Source organism: Dermochelys coriacea, chromosome 20 (assembly GCF_009764565.3).
Source record: "Dermochelys coriacea isolate rDerCor1 chromosome 20, rDerCor1.pri.v4, whole genome shotgun sequence".
Classification (NCBI taxonomy): domain Eukaryota; kingdom Metazoa; phylum Chordata; order Testudines; family Dermochelyidae; genus Dermochelys; species Dermochelys coriacea.
This window is the reverse complement of record NC_050087.2, coordinates 1,304,431-1,331,622: the sequence shown is the minus strand read 5'-3', so window position 1 is coordinate 1,331,622 and position 27,192 is coordinate 1,304,431. Positions and strand designations below refer to the sequence as shown.

At 64.4% G+C, this 27,192-nt stretch overlaps 1 protein-coding gene across 1 annotated transcript; it reads left to right on the top strand.

Moving 5' to 3' along the window:
- The first annotated feature begins 794 nt into the window (after positions 1–794).
- On the top strand, positions 795–25,981 carry ADCY6 (adenylate cyclase 6). Its single transcript, XM_038378825.2, has 23 exons — positions 795–1,130; positions 3,135–3,294; positions 3,716–4,571; positions 10,139–10,288; positions 11,176–11,297; positions 11,685–11,796; positions 12,161–12,288; positions 12,767–12,925; positions 13,464–13,605; positions 13,886–14,014; positions 15,482–15,507; positions 15,792–15,939; positions 16,207–16,304; positions 16,531–16,618; positions 16,991–17,107; positions 17,441–17,599; positions 18,204–18,379; positions 19,509–19,544; positions 19,981–20,110; positions 20,686–20,949; positions 21,341–21,545; positions 21,850–21,974; positions 22,944–25,981. Exons 3-23 carry the CDS (start codon positions 3,717–3,719, stop codon positions 23,070–23,072), a joined length of 3,498 nt encoding a protein of 1,165 aa, XP_038234753.1. The 5' UTR covers positions 795–1,130; positions 3,135–3,294; position 3,716; the 3' UTR covers positions 23,073–25,981.
- The last annotated feature ends 1,211 nt before the right edge of the window (positions 25,982–27,192 follow it).

Sequence of the window (27,192 nt, the reverse complement as noted above, 5' to 3'; positions counted from 1 at the left end):
TAACAGCTCCACACTGGGGAGCCAGGACTGGGAGCAGGGCACTGCCCCAGAACTAGGGCACCCTCCCCGTGATGTTCCCCAAAGATGGGCTTCATGCCAAGGGAACAAGGTGGGCCCTTGCTCCATGGATATTACAGGGGTGCATTCACTGGGGGATGGGGGCTGTTATAGGGCTCCCCTGTTTGGGGCAGGGGGCCCATCAGTGGGTTAGATGCTGACAATGTATATTACAGGGGTCTTCTGGGTTGTGGTCGTGGGGGGTTATTGGGGTTCTCCCATTAATGGGGGTTATGTATTTAATGCAGCACCCTAAGGACCCCGCAGGGAAGTGGGTGCTTTGGGCACCAGCACACACCAGGTGCTGGCCTCGGTACAAACTGGGACAGCTGATCTTTCCCTTGGCATCTCAGCTCCTCAGTGTGTTTGTGGGCTGTGTGTGTGTGTATGTGTGTGTGTGTGTGTACACATAGGTGTTGCTGGCTGTGTGTATGTACACATGTGTTGCTGGCTTGGTGCGTGTGTCTATATATATGTCCGTGTTGCTGGCTGTGTGTGTGTGTACAAGTGTGTGTGTTGCTGGCTGTGTGTGTTGCTGTGTGTACACGTGTGTGTGTTGCAAGCTCTGTGTGTGTATACGTGTGTGCTGTTGGCTGTGTGTGTGTTGCTGAGTGTACACGTGTGTGTTGCTGGCTGGCTGTGTACTGCTGTGCGTACACGTGTGTGTGTTGCTGTGTGTGTGTGTTGCAGCCTCTGTGTGTGTGCGCGCGCCTCCCCCCAGTGAAATAGTCCGCGGCCCCCGCATCCCATCGCGACGGGGGCGGGGGGAGGCAAAAGGGCCCCTGCGCCTTTAAGGTTGCGGAGCGCACCGAGCGCCGGGAGCGGGGCGAGCGGCTGGGTTCGGGCTGCAGGGCGTTTACCCCGGACAGCGACGGAAGGGCCCGGCCGGCCCGGCCCGGCCCGGCCCAGCCCAGCCCACAGCGCCATGGAGCGAGGCGCGGCCAGCGAGTAGCCGGGGCCGGGGCCGGGGCCGGGATCGGGATCGGGATCGGGATCAGCCCGCGGGGCCGGGGCGCTGCCTGGCTCCCGGGGCAGCGGGTCGGCCGGGCACAGGCGGCGGCGCAGGACGGGAGGTGAGCGGCGGGGTTCGTGCCTTGCAATGGGGGGCTGCAGCCCGGGGCGGGGCCGGCGGGGGGCTCGGGGCCGCGCTGGGCGGGGGGCTGCCCGGGGCGGGGAACCGCAGGGCAGAGGCGCAGGCCGCGCTGTCTGGAGCGGGGGGCGCTGGTGGGGCCCTGGCCGTAGGAGCCAGGCGAGCCCGGGGCGGGGCGGGGCGGGGACCCCGCGGGCCGGGCGGTGCAGCCCGGCGGGGGACACCTGCAGAGCGGGGTGGGCAGGAGCGACTCTCCCGGGGCCCAGGGGTATCCGCGCCCCCGGGGGAGCTCGCAGGAGCCCTGCCGCCGGGCCCCGGGGTTAATCTCGGGGGGAAACGGGCCGCTCTTCCCAGGACTGGCCACGGGGGCCTGAGCCAGCCCCTTTGCATGTCGGGGTTGGGGTGATGGGCGGGGGGGGGTCATAGCTGCCGGTGCAAGACAAATAGCTGGTCTGTCCCCATAACATCCCGACACCCTAGCGCCCCGACCCCCAGCAGCGCTGGCTTAAGTTTTGCCCTTCATCTCTGGGTCACGCTGTGGTGCCATCAGGGTCCTGAGCCAAGCAGGTGCAGGTGGGGTCCCTACCTGGCCGGCTGACCCTTGGGGAGCCCAGTGGTGCTGCAGGTGGCTCAGAGGGAGGCACAGATCCCCATGCTGCAGGGCCCTGTGCTGAGAGAGGTGGGGACTGGGGGCTGAGGCGTAGAACAGAGATCCTGGCCTGCCTGGGAGTGGCCACTGGAGGACCCTGTGTGCCTAACCCTGGTGTCCTGGCCAGGTTCAGTTTTCCTAAAATCCCCCTGTGGGTTGTTGCTCCCTTCCTGTCCTGAGGTGTTGTATGGCTGTTAATCAGCTGCCACCCCTCAGCCAGAGGTGGTTGCATCTTGGTGCTGGGTAAAGGACCTCTGCAAGATGCTCTGAGGTCTCTAGCCGGAAGGGGGTGTCAGGGGCCGGGAGCTGTTCCCCGGGGGGGGTTGGCCTTGTCCCTGCAGGAACGGGGAGTGATGTCATGGCGCTGATGCTGGCTCCCGGGATGTAGATAAGGGCCTTGTAGGAGGAGACGGAATAACTCTCTGAAGAGGCTGGAGCTAAACGGCGCGCGGGCTTGGCCGCCATTCAAGACAAATAGAGTTTGAAAGCAGAAGATTATTCGAGTTTTGCTGCATATTGAATTACTCGGGCTGGGCTGGGGGAGGAGCCCTGGGGCCACAATAAAGGGCTCTGGTGAGTGGCTCTGTCACATGCAGGGCAAGTCCCTAACAGCCCTGTGGATCGTGAGCATGAGAAGTCCAGGGCTGGGATGGCAGGGGGCTGCAGTTCAGAACTGAGGGGCACCAGCAGGGCTGGGAGTGGGGAGCCCAGGGCTGGGGTGCATGGTCAGTTTAAAACACTGGGGCAGCTCTGACATGATCAGACTCGGAGCAGGATCCTCTGCAGGGCTGGAGCCAGGCTCGTGGCCTCCCATGGTTGCCAGGTCCCCTCACGCCACCTGCTCTCTCCCCCAGAGTGGAGTGCTGGAGTGGGAGGTGGCTCTTGCTCTGTTTAAAGGATTTCAGGGAGTTACCCACAGGGACCCCTTGCCCCATGCTGAGATGCAGCCGCCCCTGGGCTGGGGCACAGGGGCTGTTTAACGGCCACACAGGAGTTCAGAGTGGAGTGTGAACAGATATCCTGTGTGTGACTGACGCTGCTGCAGTGTGTGTGTGTGTGTGTGTGTGTGTTGCATCCCGTTGGCTGCCTTGGGACCCCCCCCCGGGGCTGAGCTGTGGGGATCTCTGCGCTGTGTCCCAGCCCTGAGCTGGATGTCCGGCCAGGAGCTGGACAATCGGGGATAGGAGGCCTGGGCGATGGTGGGGCCGTGTCTGTCTGTCTCTGCTGGTGGCGCTGGTGAGTTGGCTGTTTGCTCCAGGGGGTGAGGTTGGCACAGGGGGAAGGGCTGGGGTGTCCCCTTTGTTGGTGGCGGGATACTGAGCTTACCTCTGCTTTCAGGTGCCTGGCCCAGCCTGCCCCGTGCCCGCCCCATGCCCAGCTGGATGTGAGGTGGAGCCAGGTCACTGGACTGGGGCACTGCCCTCCTGCCAACTTGTTGGGTTAAATGCCGGCTCGTTCTGTGCCAGCTCAGTGCTCCTGGCACAGAGCAGCCACCCAGGTGAGTTTTCCTGGGAGATTAAATTTGGGGGATCCTGCCCCCAGACTGTGGGTTGGAATTTGGGGGTGGGAGGAAGCAAGGCATGTACAGACCCCCTCGGTGCCAGCCCAGAGTCTTCCTCGGGGTCTCACTGCACCCCCCACAGGCAGCTTGTCTTCCTTGTGGACCCTTGGGCTGGAGTGTCCTAGCAACACCTCCCCCCCAAAGCCTCCTGCTTGTTCTCCTCCCCAACCCCTGAGTGCCTACCTGCCATATGCTCAGGGCTGGCATCTCCTGTGTCCCCTCAGCAGCAATGCCCCCACTCCTGCCCCTTCATTGTCCCTGGGTACTGGTACCCGCGGGTGTCCCCTTGGTACTGATGTCCCCCCCACATGCCTGTCCCCCCTGGGTGCTAATGCTCCCCTCTCCTTGGTGCCCACAGCATGTCGTGGTTTAGCGGCATTCTGGTGCCCAAGGTGGACGAGCGGAAGACGGCATGGGGGGAGCGCAATGGGAAGGGGCAGCGCCCGCGCTCTTCGCTCTGCAGCCCACGCTACATGAGCTGTCTGCAGGACCCCGAGCTGGAGCGGGGTGCCCACCCACGGGCTGGCCTGGGCCTGACCTGCTCCTGGCAGGAGGACCACTACAGCAAGAAGGGCCTGGCTGGGGGCGCCGGCGACCTGGGGCTGAAGTCGGTGGACTTGGGCTTTGAGGACGGCGAGGCCAAGGGGCCGAAGGCGGTGGAGGGGGTGGCCAGGCCGGGGGAGCGGCTGTCGGCAGGCGAGTGCTGGCAGCGCCTCCTGCAGGTTTTCCGTTCCAAGCGCTTCCAGTCGGCCAAGCTGGAGCGTCTCTACCAGCGCTACTTCTTCCAGATGAACCAGAGCAGCCTGACGGTGCTGATGGGGGTGCTGGTGCTGGTGTGCGGCGTGATGCTGCTCTTCCACTGCGCCCCCGGCACCCCCCGGGTGCCCTACGCCGCCGCGCTGGCCGTGGCCACCGCCCTCTTCCTGGCCCTCATGGTGCTATGCAGCCGTAGCGCCTTCCCCCAGGACTCCATGTGGGTGGTGAGCTACCTGGTGCTGGCTGCGCTGGGCGGGGTGCAGGCCCTGGGCACCCTCATGGCCACGCCCCGCAGCGCCTCCGAGGGTGTCTGGTGGAGCGTCTTCTTCATCTACATAACCTACACCCTGCTGCCCGTCCGCATGCGGGCCGCTGTGGGGGCAGGCGCCCTGCTCTCCACCCTGCACCTGCTCATCACCTGGCACCTCAACGCCAGCGACCCCTTCCTCTGGAAGCAGGTATGGGGGCGGGGCCTGGCTTTGGGGGTGAGACCTCCTTTGGGGACTGCGGGGGTGTTGCTCTGCTGGGGAGATGTGGGTTCAAGGAGGGAATATGTGGGGTTGGGGGGGCAACTGCCCCCCATGTGTGGGCTGAGGGTGTGCCCAGCAGTGGTGGCTCCCCCCGGCAGTGGGTTTGTGTGTGGGGTGGGGGGAGCGTCCCGACACCCATGGGCCTGAGCCAGTCCCGCTACCAGGTCACCTGGATACAGGACAATGGGGAGCTGGGCGTGGGGCTGGGTGTGGAGGGGGATGTTTGTCTCGAGGGGATGATTAACCCAGAAGGACCCGGCTTTCCGCCTTCCTCTCTGTGCCCAGGCTCTGGGGGGGGCCAGCGGGGCCCAGCACTGGCTTCTCTACCCAGTGGTGCTGATGTGAGTCCAGCCCCGCTCCCGTCTGAATTGGGGCCCAGTGCCCTTCCCCCCCACCCCCCAACCTGTCCCAGGCAGGCTCGCCAGAAATGCCAAGGAGTGAATGGGCCACAGGGGCTTCCCCCTTTGTCTCCCCACAAGGCCCCTGGGGGCTGGGCTGAGGCTTGTGGGGGGCGAGGGGAGCTCTCCTTGCTGCCAGGCCCTCTGTGCATGGATCCCGCACCCCAGGTGGGGAGGGCGAGGGGAACCGTGGGAGTCAGGGCCTGACGCTAGCAGCCAGCAGCAAAACTGAGGTGTTTGTGTGTGTGTGGGGTCTGATCCTGGGGGGTTGGGGGTGAGTGCTGCAGTGCCCCCATCCTTAGGGCTGGGCCCCTGCTCTTTTGGGGGGGATGCTGCTCCCATGCTTTCATTAGGCAGGTGGTTTCCATGGCAATACACATGGGGGGGCAGCTTCTGATTAGAACCATATGTTTCTACAGAGTGATGCAGCCCCCTCTGGGGTGGGGGAGGGACCATGTGGGGGGGCAAGTAAATATGGGGCCTGGAGGGGGCCAGTGGCCAGAGCTGAGGACAAGCAGCCAGGAGCTCTCCTCTGGGCCCTTGGACCCCCAGGGCCCTGTTCCATTGCCCCATTAGCACCCCCTTGAAGTATGGGACCCTCGGTGTGATCTGCATGCCCCCCCACCCCAGGGCTCCTGGAATGGGGTTGTCCCGCTGTCCCTCATGCTCCACTTAGACCCCATCTCTCAACATGCCGTGTCACCTTCTCTGTGGGCAGCAGAGCTTGGAGTGGGGGGGAGCTGGGGTGCAGGGAGGGTGGGCTGGGGGGCTGTATGTCTTCCCATGGCCGCCCTGTCCCCAACCATAGGGGAATTTAATCAGTCTAATCACTAATGAACGGGCCCCTTCCCCTCGGTTGTTTTCCCCAGGGAAGTTTCTCCTCCCAGTGAACCTCCCCGGGGGTGTTGGGGCCAGGGAATCTGTCTGGGGGTTCGGTGTGGTCCAGAGCACATGGTCCCTGAGGCTGCCCTGGCCAGCAGAGTTGATGTATTATCCTCACTATGCTGCTCACATCATGTGGTGGGGAGTTTCACAGGCCGTAGCATTTATGGAAAATCTTGTACGTGTAAATTTTAATTCTATATTATAGTTTAATTTCACGCAGGCAAACACTGCCTCCTGCCCCATTTCCCCCCCTGCTCCCCGATTTAAGCGCCAACTCCTGTCCCCCTTTGCCACCTCTGAGCACCGCCTCCTGCTGCCCCCTTCCCCTGGGGAGGGGTGTGCATAGGACCATCCCTTGTGTCTCATCTCCAGGGGTGGGGGGAGGGACACAAAGCCTTCTATTGTGGGCCGGGGGTTTTCTCGGGAGGGCTGGGGGTGCACACTGGACAAAGCCTTCTATTGTGGGGGCTTGGAGGAGACTGTCTGTGGGAGGATGGGAGTGGGGCATGAGGCCCCCGAGGGCAGAGGGGACAGGATGTTGGGGTGAGGGTGAGTTTCAATCCTGAGGGGGGGGTGACTGGCCCCACCCAGAGCCAAAGGCCTCCCCCGCCCCCCAAGAGGGACCACAGAGCCCAGAACACAACTAATGAGGGGACAATGCATGATAAACATGGGCGGGGGGGAAGGAACAGCCCCAGACAGTGCCCCCTGCTCTGCGAAGGAGGTTCAAGGCTGGCAGATGCTGCCCGGGGGAACTCTGCTCGAGTGTCCCCCTCTGGCCTGGTGGTGGCTGGCCGGGGCCAGGCTGACGAGGGTCCCGTGGCTGTGGATGGGGTGTGGGTAGACGAGATGTGGACAGCCTGGGTGCGCTCTGGGATGCCTGGCGGCAGGGTCTCCCTCTCGCTGAGTGCCTGGCCTATGGGAGATATGCCAGCCAGTGTCCCCAGGCTGGGGGCCCTGGGGTGGGACACCGGGGAGGGGTGAGGTGGGGTGGAGTGGAGCATGCCTGTGTGCACCTCTGAAGGTGGCTGGGAGCCGGGCAGCTCTCGGGGCTGGGTCCCCATCACAAGCTCTAGAGGGCTGGGCCAGAGGGGCACAGGACCCACTCGTGGTACATGAGAGAAGCTGGGGAGGGGGCTGTGGACCTCTGTCCTGGACCCACTGCAGGCTTGGGATTCCAAGCCCCTTTAGTCTGGGCATTGGGGTGGGGGTTGCTTTCACCAGATGCCAGGGTCCTGTTGCACCATCCGCCCAGACAGAGTGGTTTGAACTGGGGCATTGCCCTGGTGCCATCTCCATCCCCAAAACCGGTTGCTCCCCCAGCTACTCATAATCCCTCAGGCGGCTGCCATGTGCAGAGACCCTCCCCCTCCCCTATCTGAGTCCTGTGGCAAAGCTTGGTGGGACTTGGGGGCCTGGGGGTGGGGAGATCCTCTTAAAGGAAGCAGGCCCTTATCCTTGGGATCCCTCCCCCAGCCCTGTGCTGAGCAGGGATCTCAGCATCGCTCCCCCAGGCCATGCAGGGGGGGAAGTGGACCCAGGTCCCTGTCCCAAGATTCCGGTGATGGCTGGAGCAGCTCCAGGAGTGGGCAAGATGGGGGGCAGGCGCAGCCCCTGTCTGTTGCCTTGCTGTCGAACATGCGGATGGCCCATGACACGGCTCGTGCCCAGGCTGATGCCCGCACGTGCGTGTGCAAAGGGGAGGGTCCTTCGCTCGAGCACCTCATGTGCGTTGGGTCATGATGCTGCTGGTGCACCATAAGCCCCCGGGGGAGGGTGTGTGGGCACTCTCCCTGCCCTCCTGCTGCTGCCCTGCCCCCAGTCTGGTGACTACCTTGGCTGTGCCTTGGAGCTGCTGCTATGAGGTAGGGTAGGTGCTGCTGACCCCGCTGGAAGGGGAGTAGAGCTCGGAGCACAGGGGGCCTGGGGATGGTCAGGGCGTTGTGGTGTCCTGGAGCTGCCCCCCCGTCCCCACCAGGTCCTCTTGTTGGCTGTACCTAGAGGATCCCACAGCCCCCTGGACTCTGTGTGGTCGCAGAGGGGAATGAGGGAGCACCTCTCATCTCCTCCCTGGGGGCTTTGCCCCGTCCCCTTTTCTACCAGTCTAGGTCTGAACCAGCCACTCCTGCTGTGCGGCCAAGGGCTGGGGTGGGTCGTGGCAGCTGCAGCTGGGGTGTGTGAGAGAGGAAGGAGGGCCCTGAATTGGCTGAGGGGCGGGGGTGGCTTTAATGTGCCCCCTTCGTGCAGGGCACTGTGGTAAATAGGAACTCCCCTTGGAAGGAATGATGGGCAGTGGGTGAGTAAGGGGTCCTGGGGGCAGTGTGCCAGCAGGGTGAGCATGTGAGGGACACGGAGCACTGGGGAGGGGTAAGTGTGCATGGCTCTCGGAGGGGGTCACACTGCAAGGGGTGCAGCGTTGGGGAGGTCTGGGGGGCTGGTTCTTCTCACCTGCCACCCGCCTGTGGGGAGGGCGGCACCACAGAGCCCCCAGGGACAACCAGTCTCTGAAAACCCACCTGACTGGGCCAGTCCTGTTGTTTGTTGCGGGGAGTTGGGGGCGGGGTGCCCAGGGGAGCCAACGTCCCAGGGCCATGGGTGTGGGGCGGGAGGTGTTTTCACTGGCCGGCTCTTGAGAGTCCCCCTGGGGGGGCAGTTATTTTCATCTGCTCTGCAGGGAGCTGCGTTCCCAGGCCCTGTTGACCAGCTGCCCGGTAGCCCTGGGGGCTGGGCTCCCCCCTCGCTCTGGGAACCTGGCACACTTTCCACGCTGCAAAGTGAACCAGTGATTTGAGTGCCTGGTGGAGGGCAGGGCTGTGCCCCATGTAGCCACCGCGGGGGGGTAGTTTGAGTGCCCAGCAGCGGGTTCTGTGGATGTGTGTGTCGGGGGGCCCTGCGGGATACAAATTCCAATGTACCAGGCAATGCCTCAATCCTTTTACTCCAGTAAAAATCCCATTTGGGGCTGGGTCAGACCCTCCCCACAACAGGCCCCTGCTCCAGGATTGGGGCCCAAACCCCAGAGTCTAGAACAGTTCCTGGGGAGGGGGGTGAAAGTTACATTCTCCCCCCCGCCATTGCCCTGCATGGAGCCAATCAACGGGTTCGAAAGCAAAGTGCAGCTGGCAGGGGCAAGACACGGCACTGGGGGGGGCAGGAGGGGCGGGGGAGCCGGAGTCCTGCCACTCTGAGCCGGGGCTGTCTGGGTGTGAGGTGAGGGGTGGTATGTGGTCTAGACCCATCAGGCCCTGGGCTGAGGGTGGCCCCCTCTCCCCGGTCTGTGGCCAGGCTGGCGCACAAGTTGCTGTGTTCATCTGGACGGGATGCGATAGCGCTGACCCCGCACTGCCTGGCTATAAATAGACCTGGCTGGGGGCCCTGGGCGGGGAGGGGGCTGGGGCTGAGAGAACCATGGCAAATGTGCAGCTCCTGCTAAATCCATCTCCGCTCCCCCCCGTCCCCCCCCGCAGCTTCCTCCTGCTTCCGAAGCAGCCAGCAAGCCCTTGCTGAGAGCTCCCTGCCCCCAATGCCCCGTCCCTGCTGGGAAGAGTGTGGGGGGGCTTGGGCCAGGCGGCAGGACGGGGGTGTTTGCAGGGCAGAGAAGGGCAGGGGATGGGGGTCCTTTAGATCCCACCACTGACCCCAGCCCCATGGGTCCTGGGGTTGCACTTGCTCCGACCGGCGGCACCCAGCAGCCCCAGGGGATTGTGGGGTACAGTCAGCCAACCCCCAGCTCTGCCTCCCCCAGCCCACAGTGAGTGGAGCTCTGCTGGATTGAGCTGTGCCCCCCCCCCCTTGGAGCAGGGGCAGAGAGATGTGGCAAGTTGGAGGGGCGAGCGCCTGTCGCGGGGGGTGGGAAAGGGCAGCAGAGACCGGGCCTCTAGTACAGGGCACTGCTGCAAGGAAGCTCTCAGCGAAGAGAAGGTGGGAGGCACTCGCCCTGGTGCTCAGAGTATGTGGTTGTAAGGGAGCCTCCGCCCCCCTCTCACCTCACTAAGGGGGGGGCTGAGCCCCACGGCTCTAGCCCCAGATCTCTGGTGGTCACCCCTGAACGTGCCCCCTCTCCCTGCTGGCCTGGACCCCTCTCCCCCCGAGGTGATGGGTGGGTTGGGGGCGCTGTGTCCTGTTCGGGGGGACATGTGGTTGAAGGGGTGTGGGGTGGGGAGGGGGGGCTGTCTGGGCTGGGGGTCGGGACTGACCTCCTCTTGACCCCAGCTCAGTGCCAACATCCTGATCTTCCTCTGCACCAACATCATCGGGATCTGCACCCACTACCCGGCCGAGGTGTCCCAGCGCCAGGCCTTCCAGGAGACCCGCGGCTACATCCAGGCCCGGCTGCACCTGCAGCGGGAGAACCGGCAGCAGGTGGGTGGGGTGGGGTCAGGGCAGCAGCCCCACCCCTGCACTGTGCTGGGGGGGTCATTGACAGGGGCCGATGGGGGTTCGGCTGGGAGTCTAGGCTTATAAATGGGTCGTGAGGTCTGGGGTGCACTTGCAGGGGTGCCGTATGTCAGGCAGGGGCGGGTGTTGTCCTGCTCGGCTCAGCGCTGGGCCCAGTCGCTGCGGGGGGTCAGCGCGAGACAGGCCGGAGCAGAGCAGCAGAAACGAGCCAAGGGTTCGAACCCCCGGCCTGGGAGGAACGGTTCATGCTGGGCCCCAGGCGTTTGGGGTGAGGGAGAGTCGGGGGGACCTGTAAACTCTGCAGATCTGTTGGGGCTGATGAGCATTGAGTGTTCTCTGTGGCCACTGAAGGGGTCTAGGGTTTGGGGGTGGGGTGACAGGTTCACTTGTGGGTGTCAGTGACAGGGGTGTGATTTTGGAGGTGCCAGTGATGGATGTGGTTTGGGGGGGCACAGAGGGTTTAGTTTGGGAGTGTTAGTGATGGAGGTTTGGTTTGGGGGGCACAGAGGGGTGTGGCTTGGGGAGTGTCAGTGATGGGGCTGGTTTGGGAGTACAGCCCCTGGTTTGGGGGGCACAGGTTTGGTTTGGGGGTGATGGGGCTGGTTTAGGGGCATGGAGGGGTCCAGTTTGGGGTTGACAGGGCTGGTTTGGGGGGCATGAAGGGATCGGGTTTGAGGGGCACAGAGGTCTGATTTGGGGGAACAGAGGTCTGGTTTGGGGGTGTTGGTGATGGGATGTGGTTTGAGGGGCACAGAGGGGTGTGATTTGGGGGTGTCGGTGGGGGGTGGTTTGGGGGGCACAGAGGGGTGTGATTTGGGGGTGTCGGTGACGGGGGTGTGGTTTGGGTGCAGGAGCGCCTCCTGCTGTCGGTGCTGCCCCAGCACGTTGCCATGGAGATGAAGGAGGACATCAACACCAAGAAGGAGGACATGATGTTCCACAAGATCTACATCCAGAAGCACGACAATGTCAGGTGCGGGGGGACCCCCCCAGGCACTGTTGGGGGAGCTACGTGAGGGGGGCCTGTTTGGGGGGCTCCTCTGCACCCACGAGAATTGCTCTGGGTAACTGGGGCCTGGCCTGGGCCCCTGCAAGTGGGACCTGTTGGTGGCAGGGTTGGGGGGGCCTGTGGGGCTCTGGGGGTGGGAGCGTGGGGCAGGCAGAGCTCCTCCTTGGGGAGCAGCCCCTGGGCATGGCAGGGTGGGGACCTGCCTTGAGGATGCTTGGCTGAGGCAGTGAGTATTGGGGGGCACAGGGAAGGGGGTCGGAGATGCAGGCATTTGGGACCTAGCCGGCTGAGGCCCGGGGGAGCGTCTGACCCACTGGGGCCCTGTCTCCGCTCACTCTCCCTCCCCTGCAGCATCCTGTTTGCAGACATCGAGGGCTTCACCAGCCTGGCCTCCCAGTGCACGGCCCAGGAGCTGGTCATGACGCTCAACGAGCTGTTTGCGCGCTTTGACAAGCTGGCCTCGGTGAGCGCTGGCATGTCTGGTCCGGCCCGGCCTGGCCGCGCCCAGGCGTTGTGGGGTGCTTCGTGTTCTGGGGGGCGGCAAGCCTGGTGGCCCAGGAGGGGGTGGGGCCCTGGCTGGAGGCTGGCGGGACATGGCTGGTGGGGTCAGCAGAGAGCAGGGCGCCTGACTGGGCGCAAGGTGGGGGGCTGACTGGGCGGGGCTGGTGGGGGGCTGACTGGGCGTGATCAGCTGAGGGCAGGGATGGGGGGCAGGCAGGGGTAGGCCTGGCAGGGTGGTGGGCTGGGTTTGCCCATAGGCTGGCATCATTGGGCAGACCCCATGAGGTCCCCTCCCTTCTGAGTCCCCCCCTCTGCCCCTCTCCCAGGAGAACCACTGTCTGCGGATCAAGATCCTCGGTGACTGCTATTACTGTGTGTCGGGGCTGCCGGAGGCCCGGGGGGACCACGCTCACTGCTGCGTGGAGATGGGGGTCGACATGATAGAAGCCATCTCGTGAGTTTGGCGGGGGCGGGGGGAAGCCTTGGGCCCGTTCGGAACAGCCGAGCTGCGTGCCACTCACATCGTCATGCCCATGTGCTTGTGCACTGCACGCAGCCCCCAGCCTCCCACGTGGCACGCGCAGGCACCTGCGGTGCACGCTTGCTGTTGGTGCAGGGCGTGCTTGCCATATGTACAACACGCACCATGCCCCCGCTCCCTCCGCTGATGCATACGTGCTACACCCAAGCCGTGTGCCCTGGGTGCTCGCTCTCTGCTCACGGAAGCGCTCCCCCTTGTGTGGCTGGCCCGGGCCTGATGATTCATGTCACCTGCCCCGGGCACATCTCTCTCTCACCGGCCTGGCGCGGGCCTGACTTGCCGTTGTTCTCTCCATCGCAAGTTGGCCACACCCGCTCCCTCGTGCTCCGGGGTCCCCCTCCAGTGCCGCAGGGCTGGGCAGGGCAGGTCTGACACTGCCTCTGCCCCCCAGGCTGGTGCGCGAGGTGACGGGGGTGAACGTGAACATGAGGGTGGGAATTCACAGCGGGCGCGTGCACTGCGGGGTGCTGGGGCTGCGCAAGTGGCAGTTCGACGTCTGGTCCAACGACGTGACTTTGGCCAATCACATGGAAGCTGGAGGCAAAGCCGGGTGAGTGGGGGATGGGGGCGGGTCAGGCTGGGGCAGCCCCTAGATGGGGAACAGGCTGCTCAGCAGGGGGCACTCTCCCTGCAGTCAGTGGCGGCCCCTTTGTGGCGCCAGGGGGTGCTATGCTGCTGGGGGCGGGCGGGGGGCTCAGTGGGGGGCTGGCCCCAGTGGGGAGCGGGGGGCAGGCAGGGGGCTCAGTGGGGGGCTGGCCCCAGTGGGGAGCGGGGGGCAGGTGGGGGGCTCAGTGGGGGGCTGGCCCCAGTGGGGAGCGGGGGGCAGGTGGGGGGCTCAGTGGAGGGCTGGCCCCAGTGGGGGGCTGGCCCCTGTGCGGAGCTAGGAGGCTGCACCGCAGGGGTCTCGGTAGGGGGCACTCTCCTCACAGGGTTTAGCAGCTGCTCTGTCCTGCCTCAGAGAGTGGGGTCTCTGTCCCAGGGACTCTCACACCGGGGGTGCGGCGGGTTAGATGGGGAACCTGGGGGGGACGGGGCAACACACGACTCTCGGGCTCAGTGTCCTGCTTCCCCCCCCCCGGCCGCCCCAGGCGCATCCACATTACTTGGGCAACGCTGCAGTATCTGAATGGGGACTACGAGGTGGAGCCCGGCCACGGGGGCGAGCGTAATGCCTACCTCAAGGAACACAACATCGAGACCTTCCTCATCGTGGGCTGCAGCCAGAAGCGCGTGAGTCCCGGAGCCGGGCTCAGGGTGGGGGCGATGCATCCCCAGCTCCTGGGGCAACCAGCACAGGGGGCCGCCTCTCTGGGGCATGAGCATTCGGGGCAAGGGGCTGGGGCTGGGGGTGGATCCTTGGGGCGGGGCAGGGCAGGAGGCTGGAGGGGTGGGGCTGATTAGTGGACGGGCGGGCACTCTGGGTGGCGCTGGTGCTCGGGGTGGGGGAGGGTGCTGATGGCGGGTGCCCTGGCTGTGCCCCCTTACCCCGCACCCTCCTCTCCCTGAGCAGAAGGAGGAGAAGGCCATCCTGGCCAAGCTGCAGCGAGCGCGGGCCAACTCCACGGAGGGGCTGGTGCCACGCTGGGTGCCCGACCGCAACTTCTCCCGCACCAAGGACTCCAAGGCCTTCCGGCAGATGGTGAGTGGGGCGGGGGGTGCTGGGGGTTCTTCCTCTGCTCAGGGGTGAAGGAAGGAAGATAGAGGGTCTCTGTCAGCTCGAGTCTGGGCCTGGCCTGTTCGGGGTGGGGGGGGCACATAGTGGCTATGGGGGGTTCTTGTTGCTCTGCATGTTGGGAATTCCCCTAACCAAGGCAGAGAGCATGTGGGAGTGGAACAGTGGCAGGGACAGGGTGTGGGCCCCCCCATGCATTGAACCCTCTTACACCACTGCTCCATGCCCCCTCCAGGGCTCACTCAGTTCTGTCTGGAGGGGGGAGCTTCCCCCATCCCATCAGCCAATGTGCCCCCCCTCCTGCCCCTCCCCCCTCACTCCTGTGGTTTGAATCGGGTTTCCCCAGCTCTCTTCCTGCCCCCCCGGGGGGCTGAGCGGGGTCAGGGGGCGCTGCTCCTGCGCCGGCGGGGGGCAGTTCATCCTCATGGCGCATGTGTGCTTGGTTGCTATGGAATGGCTTGTTCGCATGGTTGCTATGCTGCGGTTTGTTGTCATGACGCCGGGCGCCAAGGCACGGCTGGGCTCTGGTGTGGCCCCAGGGCCCAGTCTGCAGCGGCGGCTCCCCAGCCGGTTGCTTTGGTTCGGTGCGTCGGCATGGTGCCGGTTGCTATGGCGCAGTCCATCGTTGGTTGCCATGGAATGGCTCAGTCAGCCTGGAGCTGGTTGCCATAGCACAGTCTCTCATCTGTGCAGTGCCAGTTGCCATGGCACAGCTGGACGTGGTTGCACCGCTGGTTACTCTGGCGCGCTTGCCTGGCTGGGCAGTGAGGCAGGGCAGGCCGTCAGGCCACATGAGCCCATCTCCGGGCCAAGCCATGGGGCCAGTGTCCGCAGGTGGGTAAATGGGGCGTGGGAGCTGCCCGGGGACACTCCTGCTGGTCCAGCCAGGCTGTGGGGGGGGAGGAGTAGAGCCCCCTGATCCCTCCTGCCTCGCATACCCCCCCAACGGGGCCTGCCCAGCTGCCTTCCCGTGGGGCGCAGGCCCAGGGGAGAGGATGCTGCACTGCAGGCAGAGGGGTGGGCAGGCAGCCTGGCCTCGTGGCTGGAGACCCGGACTCCTGGGTCCTGTCCCTGGTTCTCTGCCCCTGCTCTGCTGTGTGACCTCAGGCAAGTCTCTGTGCCTTGCTTTCCCCTCCCACCCCCTGCTTGTACCCAGTACAATGCTCATGGGGCGGTGCACTCTGCTGAGTGGCAGCGAGAGCTTGGGAGCAAGGGTGGGAGATCAGTAAGAAGGATTGGGGTGGGGCTAGTGCCTGGGGGGCTGTAGCTGGGGCCTAGGCAGGGAATTCCCAGCCCTGCCTATCTGGGAGCAGGAGCTCCTCATTCCCTGCTGGTGCCGTGGGGGGCAGGGACCTTGGGGGCCACTGTGCCGCCCCCAGGAGGGGAGGAGTGACACCCTGAATCTCCCCTAACACCCTCTCTCCCTGTCTGCAGGGCATTGAGGACACCAGCAAAGACAAGTAAGTGCACACGGCCCCTGGCGGGGTCCCCTCACTGCAGGGCCCAGGAGCCGCCGGCCCGATGTCTGGGTTGGGGCAAGTGTGCCAGGTGCAGATGGCCCCGGGCTGGGGCACGGCCCTGGCTTCATGCCACGGGAGAAGGTGCCCCAAAGGGGGGAGGTCATAGCCCCGCAAATTGCAGCAAAAGAGGGGGTGGGCTCTGGGGATGGGGGGAGTGGGCAGCGGGGGGCTCCTGGCACGAAGGCAGGCCAAAATGCTCACCCCTCCCCCCCGTGACCCTGCAGCCGCAGCGCGCAGGAGGCCCTGAACCCCGAGGACGAGGTGGACGAGTTCCTGGGACGGGCCATCGACGCCCGCAGCATCGACCAGCTGCGCAAGGATCACGTCAAGAAATTCCTGCTGACCTTCCAGACACCAGAGCTGGAGAAGAAGGTACCGGGGCCCTCTGTCCCTCCTCGCATCCTGCCCCACAGTGGGGGCCCTCTGTTGCCCCCCCCATCCTGCCCTTTGGCCCCCAGCCCCTGCCTTGCCCCTCCCGCTCGTCCCCCATCCTCTGCGCTTGCTCCCCATCTCTGTCCGCCTCCCCTCACCCCCGTCGAGGGCTTGGAGAGACGCCCCCCACGCCAGAACAAACTGCCCTCCCCCCACAGCATGGCTGGGTCCCCCCCGCAGCAGTAACCCTGCCCCCTCTCCCCACAGTACTCCAGGAAGTTGGACGATCGCTTTGGGGGCTACGTGGCCTGCACGCTGCTCGTCTTCTGCTTCATCTCCTTTATCCAGATTGTGATGTTCCCACGGTAAGTCCAGCCCCCCGCCGTGCCCTCCTGCAGCCCCCCGCCCTGCCTCGCCCCGCCCCGCCATGCCCTCCTGCAGCACTGGCAGCCCCCCGCCCTGGCCCGCCCCCTGTGGTCCCAGAGCAGGCCTGGCTGCAGCATCTCCACCCTGCCCCTACCAAGCCCAGGCAGCCCATGCTGCGTAGGGCCAGAGGCTGGTGGGAGGCTCACAGTGCCCCTCTCTCCGCAGCTCCCCACTGATGCTCGGTGTCTACATCAGCATCTTCGTCATCCTGGCCAACATCCTCTTCGTCTGCGCCGTCTATTCCTGCGTCAGCGTGAGTATTGTGTGGGTGGGTGGGTGTGCATGCTTGCATGGGTGGGTGGGTGTGTGTGTGTGCATGTGCTCTCTGCTCCTGCCTCAGCATGTCTGCTCCCTGTGTGTGCACACGCGTGTGCACCCTCTGCTCAGTCAGCATGCCGGCCAGCTCCCTGTATCCAGGGGAGCATAACGAGCTTGCTGAGGTGCTGAGCCCTCTGGAGGCTGTCCGGGGGGGAAGGGAGGACATGCTGTGGAGGGAGGGCATGCAGGCGGACCGGGGCCCTGTCCTGTTGGGGGGGCAGGGCATGTGGGGAGGTGGCTCCTCTCAGGCCAGATTGATTGTGAGGCCGGAACCCCTTTCTCAGCTCTCTTTCTTCCCCCACCCCAGCTCTTCCCCACAGCCCTGCAGCAGGTCTCCCGAAAGATCGTCCACTCCCGCACACACAGCACCTTCATTGCCGTCTTCGCCATCCTCCTCGTCTTCATCTCGGCCTTCGTCAACATGGTACAGCTCTGCGAGGGGCCCGCCGGGGGGGGGGGCGCAGGAGAGAGTGGGAGCTGTGGGGATGGGGGACCTCGGTGGGGGAGTGCAGTACAGAGTGGGAGCTGGGAGGACCCCGCAGGAGGGACGTGAACAGCTTCTTGTTGTTCGTGTCCTGGGGGGAGGAGATAAACGACCAAGCTGGGGCACCCTAGGCACTGTCCGAGATAACCGCCCCCCAGAGACCTGTCCCTTGGCTCTAGGGTGCTGCTTTGCAAGCCCCTCCCCCGGAGGAGGGGTCACAGGGTCCCCATCGCCCCCTCGCTGTCCCCATCACTCCTTCTGGTCTCTCTGCAGTTCGCTTGCAGCCACGTGCGCCTGCGGGAATGTGCCGCCCGCACCCTCAATGTCACGCCCGAGGCCGTGGGGCCCTGCCAGCTCCACGCCCTCAACTACTCGCTGGGCTCCGACGTGCCCCCTTGTGATAGGGACATCCCGGCCTGCAACTTCCCTGAGGTGAGAGCCCCCTGGGAGCAGGGGGCGTGGCGTGGGAGGACGGGGGGCCATGCAGGGGTATGGCTGTGGGGGTGCTGTGGGGGAAGCTGCTGGGGCGGGGGGCAGAGCGCCCCCTCCCCTGACCTGGTGAGGATGGGTCCTTCGGGTGGGGTACAGAGAGGGCCCCCTCAGGCTGTGGATGGGGGTGAAGATGGGAGTCTGGGGCGGGAGTGGTGGTGTTGGGCCCTAGGGGAGTCTCATCTACACACACAAGTGGTGCTGGCCCAGGACCCCGCAGCGGGAGCTGTGGTTCCAGCCCTGTTGCTTTGCAGTGTAGACGTGGCCCCGCTGGCCTTGTGCTCTGGGCATCAGCCAAAAGGATCCAACTTTCGGTGTCCTCTGGACAGTCCCGTTTCCCCCTCGAGCCGGGGTGAGAGCAGCTACATTTTGGGGGGGGTGCGGGGGCGGCTGGGCTGTGGGCGGCTGGCCCGGGTACGTCACGTGGGGTAGACCCAGCGTTCACCATTCCCACCCTGGGTTAGCACGCCCGGAGGGCCCCGGCCCTGGGCTCCTGCTGCAGCGAGGCTGGACCCCGCGCGCCCTGACGCCTCCCTGCCTCTCCCAGTACTTTAACTACAGCATCGTGCTGAGCCTGCTGGCCTGCTCCGTCTTCCTGCACATCAGCAGCATCGGGAAGCTGGGGCTCATGCTGGCCATCGAGGGCATCTACCTGGTGCTGGCTGAGGGGCCCGAGGCGCCGCTGTTCGACAACTACGACCTGCTGGTTGTGGCCAACGCCCTGTGAGTGCCTGTCGTCCGTCCACCTGCCCCAGGGCTGGGGCTCTTCCCCCGGGGCCCCCTGTGATATTTCTCAGTGCATCCAGGACTGAGAGTCACCCGCCTCCAGTGAGCGGGAGCCTTGCTTGTGCGTGTCTGGTGCCAGCTCCCTGAACCCCCCCACCCTGTCGCTGCCCAGACTCTCCTCTGGGCTCTCCAAATGCCCCCCCAGCCCTTTCTCCCCCAGACACAGGCAGAAGCCCACGCCGGTCTGAACGACTCAGCACAGGTCAGCCCCTCGTTCCACACCCCAGCGCTGGGATCTGGGTACGGGGGGGTCTCGTCAGAGTCTGGAGATGGCAGTGTTCATGAGCGAGGAGAACGGAGACCAGAGGGCTTCAGATCAAAGCTGAGCCCGCTTCCTGGCCACCAACTCCACCCAGCCAGCCCTCTGCAGCCCCCCGTCCCTCGTGGCCTTCCAGCCAAGGCTGGCTGAGGGCCCGTTTCCAGAAATGCAGTCACGCTGCCGACGGTGTCCTGGGCCAGGATCAAGGGGCGTCTCCCTCGCCTGCTCCCTCTGTCCCCCAAATTCACTGTCCCTGCAGTCAGGATCACCCGCCCCACCCCTGACTTAGGGTGTCAGTGACTCTCCGTGGTGAGAACTGACGTGATTAACTCGCACACAGACCGAGCCAGGTGAGCTAACCTCTTTCTTCTGGCAGAAACCCTGTTTGTCGGCTCTGCCCAGGCCAGCCTTTAACTTGCTCCTCTCCGCTGACGCCCGGCATATCTGTCTCACGAGGGCAGCGGCGGCCGGTGTGACCTGGCTTTCGTTTCACAGCTCACGTGACATCTTTAGTGACTCGGAATGTAGGGCCCAGGGTTGGGATATTCCTGTAACCCTGGCCATTGGTGGGGTTTGTGTCACAGCCCCCCAACCCCAAGAGGGCCTGGGCTCTGCTCCCTCAGACACCCCCAAGGGCCCAGCCAGAATCCTGGGGGTACCTTGTCCCTGTCCCTCACTGGGTCCCACCCATCTGCCACTGGGGGTTCTGGACTGTGCTCCCCACCCCGGCAGGGCTGTGGTGCTCAGCTCTCTTCCCCTCCCCCCCATCAAAAAAAATCTGTAATAGCTGTCTCCTCTCTCTACTAGTCCGGCCTTCAATGAGACCCAGTGGGGCCCAGGATGGTGAGTGGGGAGACGGGCCCAGGGGGGAGCTGGCATAAGGGGCCCTGGGGATTGGGGTGGGGCCTGGGGCAAGCGAGGGACCTGTGGGGATTGGGACGGGGGATATTACAGGGATTTGGGGCCTGGGATAGGTGAGGGGGTTGTGAGGGGGTATTATTGGGGGGCCGGAGCAGGCAAAAGGTCTGTGTGGTATTATGGGGGGGTTGGGTCTGTGGCAGGTGAGGATTCTGGGGTCCCCCAGGCCTCTGCTGCAGTGCCCTGTGTGGTACGGTTGTTGGTCAGTGGGTCCCTGGCTGGGGGCAGTGAGTGCTCTGGGGATTCCCCCCCCACCCAGGTCTCATGTGCCCTGTGGTCTCTCTGCCCCCAGCTCGGGAGGGTGGGTGCTTTAGGGTCCCCAGTGCCTTGCTGCAGCCTGACACCCCCCCCATGCCCCCAGCCTGGCGGAGGGGAAGGTGGCGCTGAAGTACATGACCCCCGTGATCCTGGCAGTCTTCACCCTGGCACTCTATCTGCACGCTCAGCAGGTGGAGTCCACGGCCCGACTTGACTTCCTCTGGAAGCTGCAAGTAAGGAGGGGCTGGTGTCCTGTGGGGTGGGGGGAGAGGTGTCTACTCTTCCCCATGGAAGGAGGAGCTGGGGACAAGGCATCCCTGGGGTGGGGATCTGCCACTCCACCACAAAGGGGGGTGTCCCTGGGGCGAGGGGGGCAGCATGTCCTGAAAGCTGGCACGTGCCCTAATGTTGCACACTTGCAGGATCCTGCTCTTCTCACCCCTCGTACAAGGTTGGCCAACCCCTTCCCCTGCTGACACCCTTGCATGTCCTTCTCCGTGCTTCTCGGAGAACGAGAGCTGCGTGTGCACTGGCAATGCTGGCTGCTCCCAAATCTACCTCGGGGCAGAGCTGGGGGGCTCAGTTTGGTGCTGCCCCCCCCACATGCACACAATGGAGCATTGCTAGGGAGGCCTCAGGATCGTTTTTGGTGCTGCCCCCCTTGAGGGGCAGAGCTTGGGGGGGTCCAAAGGCAGGGCTGGGGGGCAGGTTGGGGGAGGAACCAATGCCCCAGGGAGGTGGGGCAGGGGGGTGTCCCCGCCGGAGGGGCCAGTCTGGCAGCAGGCCCTGACGCTGGCACCCCCAACAGGCCACGGGCGAGAAGGAGGAGATGGAGGAGCTCCAGGCCTACAACCGGCGCCTTCTGCACAACATCCTGCCCAAGGACGTGGCCGCGCACTTCCTGGCGCGCGAGCGCTGCAATGACGAGCTCTACTACCAGTCGTGCGAGTGCGTGGCCGTCATGTTCGCCTCCATCAGCAACTTCTCCGAGTTCTACGTGGAGCTGGAGGCCAACAACGAGGGGGTGGAGTGCCTGCGGCTGCTCAACGAGATCATCGCTGACTTCGACGAGGTGCCGGGTGGGGGGCAGCCCCCGGGGACCATGGGGGGACTGGGGGCAGCAGCAGCAATGTGGGCTTTGGGGGGGTGGGGGGTGGTGACAATGGGGCCTCTGAGGACCCAGGACCCAACTCTGCCCTTGGGGGGCCAATGGGACATGGGGGGCCATGGCTCAGGCCCAGCCCTCGGGGCGGGGTGGAGGGGGCCCCAGCCCAGTCCAGGAGCAGCTCATGGGGCGAGGGTCATGGTGGCAGCAGGGCCCCAGTTCTGAGGGGGACACGACCCTCCCTGGCACCCCGGGGGCAAGGGAGCACAGTGTGAGGTCCCCAGGGAGGGTCATGCATGGAGGGGGGGGACATACAGCGCGCCCGGCCCCCCTGTAGCTGCTGCCCCTCCCCCATCAGATCATCAGCGAGATGCAGTACCGGCAGCTGGAGAAGATCAAGACGATTGGCAGCACCTACATGGCGGCCTCGGGGCTGAACGACAGCACGTACGACCGGGAGGGCCGGACGCACATCACCGCGCTGGCCGACTACGCCATGCGCCTCATGGAGCAGATGACGTACATCAACGAGCACTCCTTCAACAACTTCCAGATGAAGATCGGTGAGCAGGTGTGGGGCCTCTGCCGGGGTGGGGGCGCGCGTGAGCCACCCCTCTCCCCAGCTCGTCACTGGCCGCTCCTGGGTGCTTCCTTGTGGATGTGCAAGAGAGTAGGCATGTCCATGCGTGTGTGAGGACACGCTATCATGCGTGTGCAAACAATCATGTGAACACACTCCTTGCACAGCCCTGAGCTCCCTGCCCTCCTGAGCCCACCGCCCGCGCAGGCTCCTGGGAAGTAAGGGCTGAGCCAGACAGGCTGGGGGGAGCCCAGGGTCATGAGCTCTGACCCTCCCTCTCCCTGCAGGGCTGAACATCGGGCCAGTGGTAGCGGGTGTCATCGGGGCCCGGAAGCCCCAGTATGACATCTGGGGGAACACTGTGAACGTCTCCAGCCGCATGGACAGCACAGGGGTCCCTGACCGCATCCAGGTGAGAGCTGAGCCGGTCCTGAAACCCCACCTGGAGCCCGGTTGCCATCCCGCCCTGGGCCATAGCGTCCGGGTTGTTCCCGGCCAGCTGTGTGAGTACAGCGGGGCTGGTGGGGAGGCAGTGTCCGGGAACATTTTCATGGTAGGGGGGAATTTTCCAGCCCGCCGGGGTGAGGGGGGCATCACTTGGTACCTGCAGAGGGAGAAGCTGGCCAGAGGGGGATGGTACTGACCCCCCCACCCCGACCCCCTCCAAACACTAGTGGGGGAAGGGGCGGGACTGAGCCGCTGCAGATGTGCTGGTGCATTCTGGGTATCCCTGGTGCAATGGGAGGCCTGCGCTGTGGGATCCTTGTCCCCGTTTTCCGAGGGAGGACGGGCCTGGCCCCAGGTTCTAGCACCAGAACCCAGGCGTCCTGGCTCCCGCTTGTATGCTGGACTCACCGGTCTGCTTGGCCTCAGTTGATGGGGGGGGTTGTTGAAGGAACCCCCTCCCCTGCCTGAGGCACCGGGGTGCAGAGCCCAACCACAGGGTCCCCCATCCCTGTGGAGTCGTCCCCCCCCAACCCGCCTCCGGCCGTTACCGCCTGGGTGGAGTTGGAGTCCAAGGATGCCCCAGGTCCCACTCGGCCCCCATGGCACAGCTCGTGGCCTCGAGCCGGGGGGAGGGGTAGCCTTTCAGGAGCTGGAGACTGAGGTCAACTTGCCCGCTAGGAGCGTGGCGCTGCCTGGGGGAGCGGAGGCGGCCAGCTGCCCCACAGGGCTAGGAGCCAAAGGTCCCAGGGTCACTAGCAAAGGCAAACCCTTAGCATGGCAGGCGGGTCTGAGCCTCCCCCTGGGACAACAGGGGAGCTGATGCGCTGGCGTGTGGCATCTCTCTGCCCGGGGTAGCCAAGGGCACCGTTCTGCCCGTGCCCCGCGTGGGGTCCTAGTCTCACCATCTGCTCTTTTCCTCCTCCTCCTCCCGCAGGTGACAACCGACCTGTACCAGGTGCTGGCGGCTAAGGGCTACCAACTGGAGTGCCGGGGGCTGGTCAAGGTCAAGGGCAAAGGGGAGATGACCACCTACTTTCTGAACGCCGGCCCGCCCCGCAGTTAGCGCCAGCCGTGGCCTTTGGCGAGAAGGACCCAGCGTGCCAGAGGGGCTGGACAGGGCTGACGCAGGTCGAGCCTGGGCCAGGCTGAGCCGAGCTATTGGGAACCAACCCAGCCTGGCTGCCCCCCTGGCCTTGGGTCCATTTCATTGGTGGGGTCTTGTAAATGGCTCTGAATTTCAACACCAAACTGAAGAGGGAAAGTGCTGCTGCCCCGAGCCAGCTGGGGTGGTCTGTACCACCAGGTCTGTGTGGCAGGGCAGGGAGTTGGAGGGCCCCCTCTGGGGGCGCTGAAGAAGTATTTTTACAGCAGACTTCTTATTTATTTATTGAGCTCCAGAGCCAGCATGTCGGGGGGGGGGGTGCCCAGGGCACTCCATGCTGGGGCTGGCCCAGCGCTGGCCCCAGGTCCCTCTCTTCCTTTCCAGTGATTGACAATGACCTTGGGAAAGATGAACCCGCCCTTGCCCGCAATTGACCAAAGAAGAGGGCTGGGGGGGGGGCGCCTATTGGCCAGGCAGGGGACCCCGCTATTGTCTGAGCACTTGCCTGCCTGTGCCAGGAGATCTGTTGGGGGCTGCTTGCCCTGTTTGGGGTGGGGGGATCGTCCCCTTCCAGTGGTGCTGGGGGCAGACTGGGTTGAGGGGGAGGGGTTTTTTAATAGACTTATAGTTGAAGACTCTCCCCTTCACCTCCCCCCGCTCGCTGTGACTTTCACCAGTTCCGAGACCCGTACCAGGGGGACAAGTCGGGGGGGGCGCTGGACGGTTCTTATTTGCCAAAATTGCCTCCTGTTGCTGGGGGGGGAGGCAAATGTCTCCTGGGAGAAGGAGCTAAATGTGGGGGGGGGACAGGGGGTTGAGTAGCTCTTAAGGGGTGGGGGCCTGTAGATGCATTATGGGGATGGGGGTGGGCAGGGAGTGACTCCCAGAGATTGGTGACACCAAAGAGGACGTCTCTGGGTCCATGGGGCTGCGGCAGTTTCTGGGGGCAGGAACTGAGCCCCCTACCTTGGACATCCCCTCCCTGTTGTGCCCAGGGAGGCTAGGGTGGGGGTACGTACCTGTGGGCTCCTCTTGCTGCCTGCTCCAGCCTTTTTGGGGTCGGAGGGTAACGCTTTCGTCTGGCTTGGGACCCGGGCCTATGTCAGCTTCTCCTGCCACATCTCAAAGTTGGGAGGTCTCTTCTCCAGTTAGGACCCCCCCACCCCGCCCAAGCATTGGTACCCCCTCAGCCTCCTCCGTGGGCCAAGCTGCCCATGTGCCAAATTCCCAAGTGCCACGCAGCCCATCCTGGTTCCAGTTCTGTTCCCCTGCCGCTCCCTCCCCCCCCGGGGATTGGCCCTGTGCCCCCTAACCTCCCTAGCATTGCTCCCCTCCCTCCATGGGCTCCCAGACAGAGGGACCTGTTATTTAAAGGGAGTGCAGCTGGCTGGTGAGCCAGACCCTCCACCCTGAGCATGGGGAAGGGGGCAGCTACAGCTGGGAAATTTCCCCCTTAGCCTTATCTGAACAAACACCTCCCCCAGATCCCTAGGGTCACTGATTTCCACCACACTTGGTCCATGCCCCCAGGGAGGGGTAGTTTACAGCCAGGTCCACAGGGGACAGGAATTCCCCATGTGAGGTGCTCCCCCCAACCCTGTGGCTCCAGATGCAGGTGGGAGAGGGGTGTGTGTCCCCCCTGGATAAAACTTGAAAATAAAATGTGGAGGCTGAGAATTTGCCTGGCCACAGCACTCCTGGGTCCCTGACCCTATGGGGCTAAGCCAGTGAGTGCCTGCTGACCCAGGTTGGGGGTGGGGGGCTTCCTGCATAGTGACTCCAGTCCCCTTCCCCCACTCAAGAGCCTTACTGAGCAGCTCCAGAGAGATGGGCCGAGTGCCTGACACTAGCAGATGTGGGGCAGGAGGGTGGGTCCAGGCCCCAGGCTAGGGGGTTATTAAATAACTGGGTGTTTGCAGCCCCCTTTGGCCCCCTCGTGCATCAATCTCCATGGAAAGGCTGGGGCCTCTGAAAGTTTTAATCAGCTCGTTCTGGGGGCAGCAAAACCTCTGCTTGCACCCAAGGCTGAACATGCCTCAGTGTGGGGCTGGGCTCAGCCATAGCCTGGAGGCGAGGGATTGGTAACTACGGGGTGGGGGGTGAGGTCAGGGCAACGCTTCCCCTGCCACTGCTCTGCCCCTTCCCTCCCCAACAACACTGCTCCTGTGGGGGCAGGAAAAGCCACCCAGGGACAGCTGATCAGTCCTGCCCACCACAAAGGGGGGGCATAGGCTTTCACAGACTCACAGGTCATGCCCACTCTTGCGGTCTGTGTGGGGGGAACCCCCTTCATGCATGTCCATGCACCCCTGGGCCCCTTTCCGCTGGCTTTGGGCGGGTCTGTCCCGGAGGCTCTGACTCAAGGTTGTCATGCTGCCAGCGTGCCCGTTGACCCAGGTGCAGCCAGGTCTCCCCTGAGTTGGAAGGCCCCTCTCCCCTGGCTTTGGGCCTGCCCAGGCCAAGCCGGGAGTAGTGGGATCCCTCCATGCTGGGGTGGGAACCGCCTGGCTCCCTTGGGGCTGAGGCTGTTTTAAATGCAAAAAAGAAGTGATTTCTGGGTTTGTTTGTTTTTTTAGCAGTTTTGGGGTGTTTTTTATTTCTGTGACTGTGTCTGGGGAGTTTTAATCTGATGTCGGAGCCAAGCGAGCTCAGTCCGGGCCCAAAGCCGTGGGGTCTCCGCTCCTCCCTGGGCTGCCCCTGCCGGAGGGGTGGGGGGGCGTGGCAGCTTTGAACTGAAGCCCCAGATGAGGGAGGTGCCGTTGCTGTGTCAGGGGAGGGGGGACGTGGCACTTATTTGGCAATGCAGATTAAAGGTACTTTTTTCTTGTGTGTACATATAAATTATATATAAAACTCACTTTCTATAACAACCACTGTGTCCTGGCCGTGTCCCGTCCCCAGGGGCTGCTGTGTCTGTGGGCAGTGGGCAAACGCAGAGCACGGGGAGGCGGGGGCCACAGAGCCTTTGAATTGGTGCACTTTGACAGTGTTGCTCTGAGGGCCTGGTGGGCGCTTGGCTGCAGTGGCTCCGTGTGGTGGTGAAATGGGACAATTCCACTGACCCTGGCCTGGCTAGGCCAGAAGGGGCCCCCGTGGCAGGGTTGGAGCATAGGATATTTGGATGGAGTTCTCACTACTGGGGGTGCACTGTTGGCTCTGATCCGGGTTTCCACGGGTGTTGAGCACGTGGGGGGAGCTGGGAGTGCTTAGCACCCTCGGGAACGGCTGTGAGCATGGCTCTCGGTGTCTGAGTGCTCTTGCTACAGGGCTCAGGGACCGTAGTGGGGGGTGAGGGGACTCAGAGCTGGGTGGGGGGCTCTCGATCTGCTATGTTCCCCTGCCAGAACCTCACTGGATGGGGTTTCCCCCTCCCCGTCACTGGCACCCTTTGGCGCCTGCTGCTGCTGGGTGCAAAGGCGACAGGCGGCCGCACCCTGCCTCGCCCAAACAGCCAGCAGGTAGGATCGGATGCCAGGGTGCTGCTAAGCTGGGGCTGTTGGGGGTGGGGGGAGCCCGGCTCGCAGGGAAGTGGCTGTGCTCAGGCCCTGGGGCCTGTAGCTTTACCAGCTCTTGGCGAGAGGTGGGCTGGTTTATGTGGTGTGATGGGGATGCTGGTGGCAAGCAGAGATGAGCACTGAGGGGGTCAGGCCTCAGCCCCCCTTGGCCTTGTGCTGTCAATGACCCCTGGGAAAAGCGGCTCGTTCATGGGTGCCGCTAGCTTTGGCACCCCAGGTTAGTAGCTGCAGGAGGGGCCGGGCCAAGCCAGGTGCGAAGGGAAGCACAGGGCCGTGCTGGTGGGGGAGATCAGCCTGCACTCACACAGCTCCGCCTTGCACTAACCCGGCCCTTTGTCTCCTGTTTTCAGGGGGGAGGATGGGTGGGCAGAGGGCTACTGAGGCCAGGGTGACGGGCGCTGGCAGAGCACCGAAGGGGCACAGGGGCTGTACTGCTTGCTGAAGGGGCTGGGCACAGCTCACCTGCTCTTGGACTTCGCTGCTGCCCATGCCTCCAGCACGCTCCCCCATCCTTACTGCACACGTGTGCTGAGGGGAGAGGGTTGCCCCTTTGCAAGGGAGCCTGG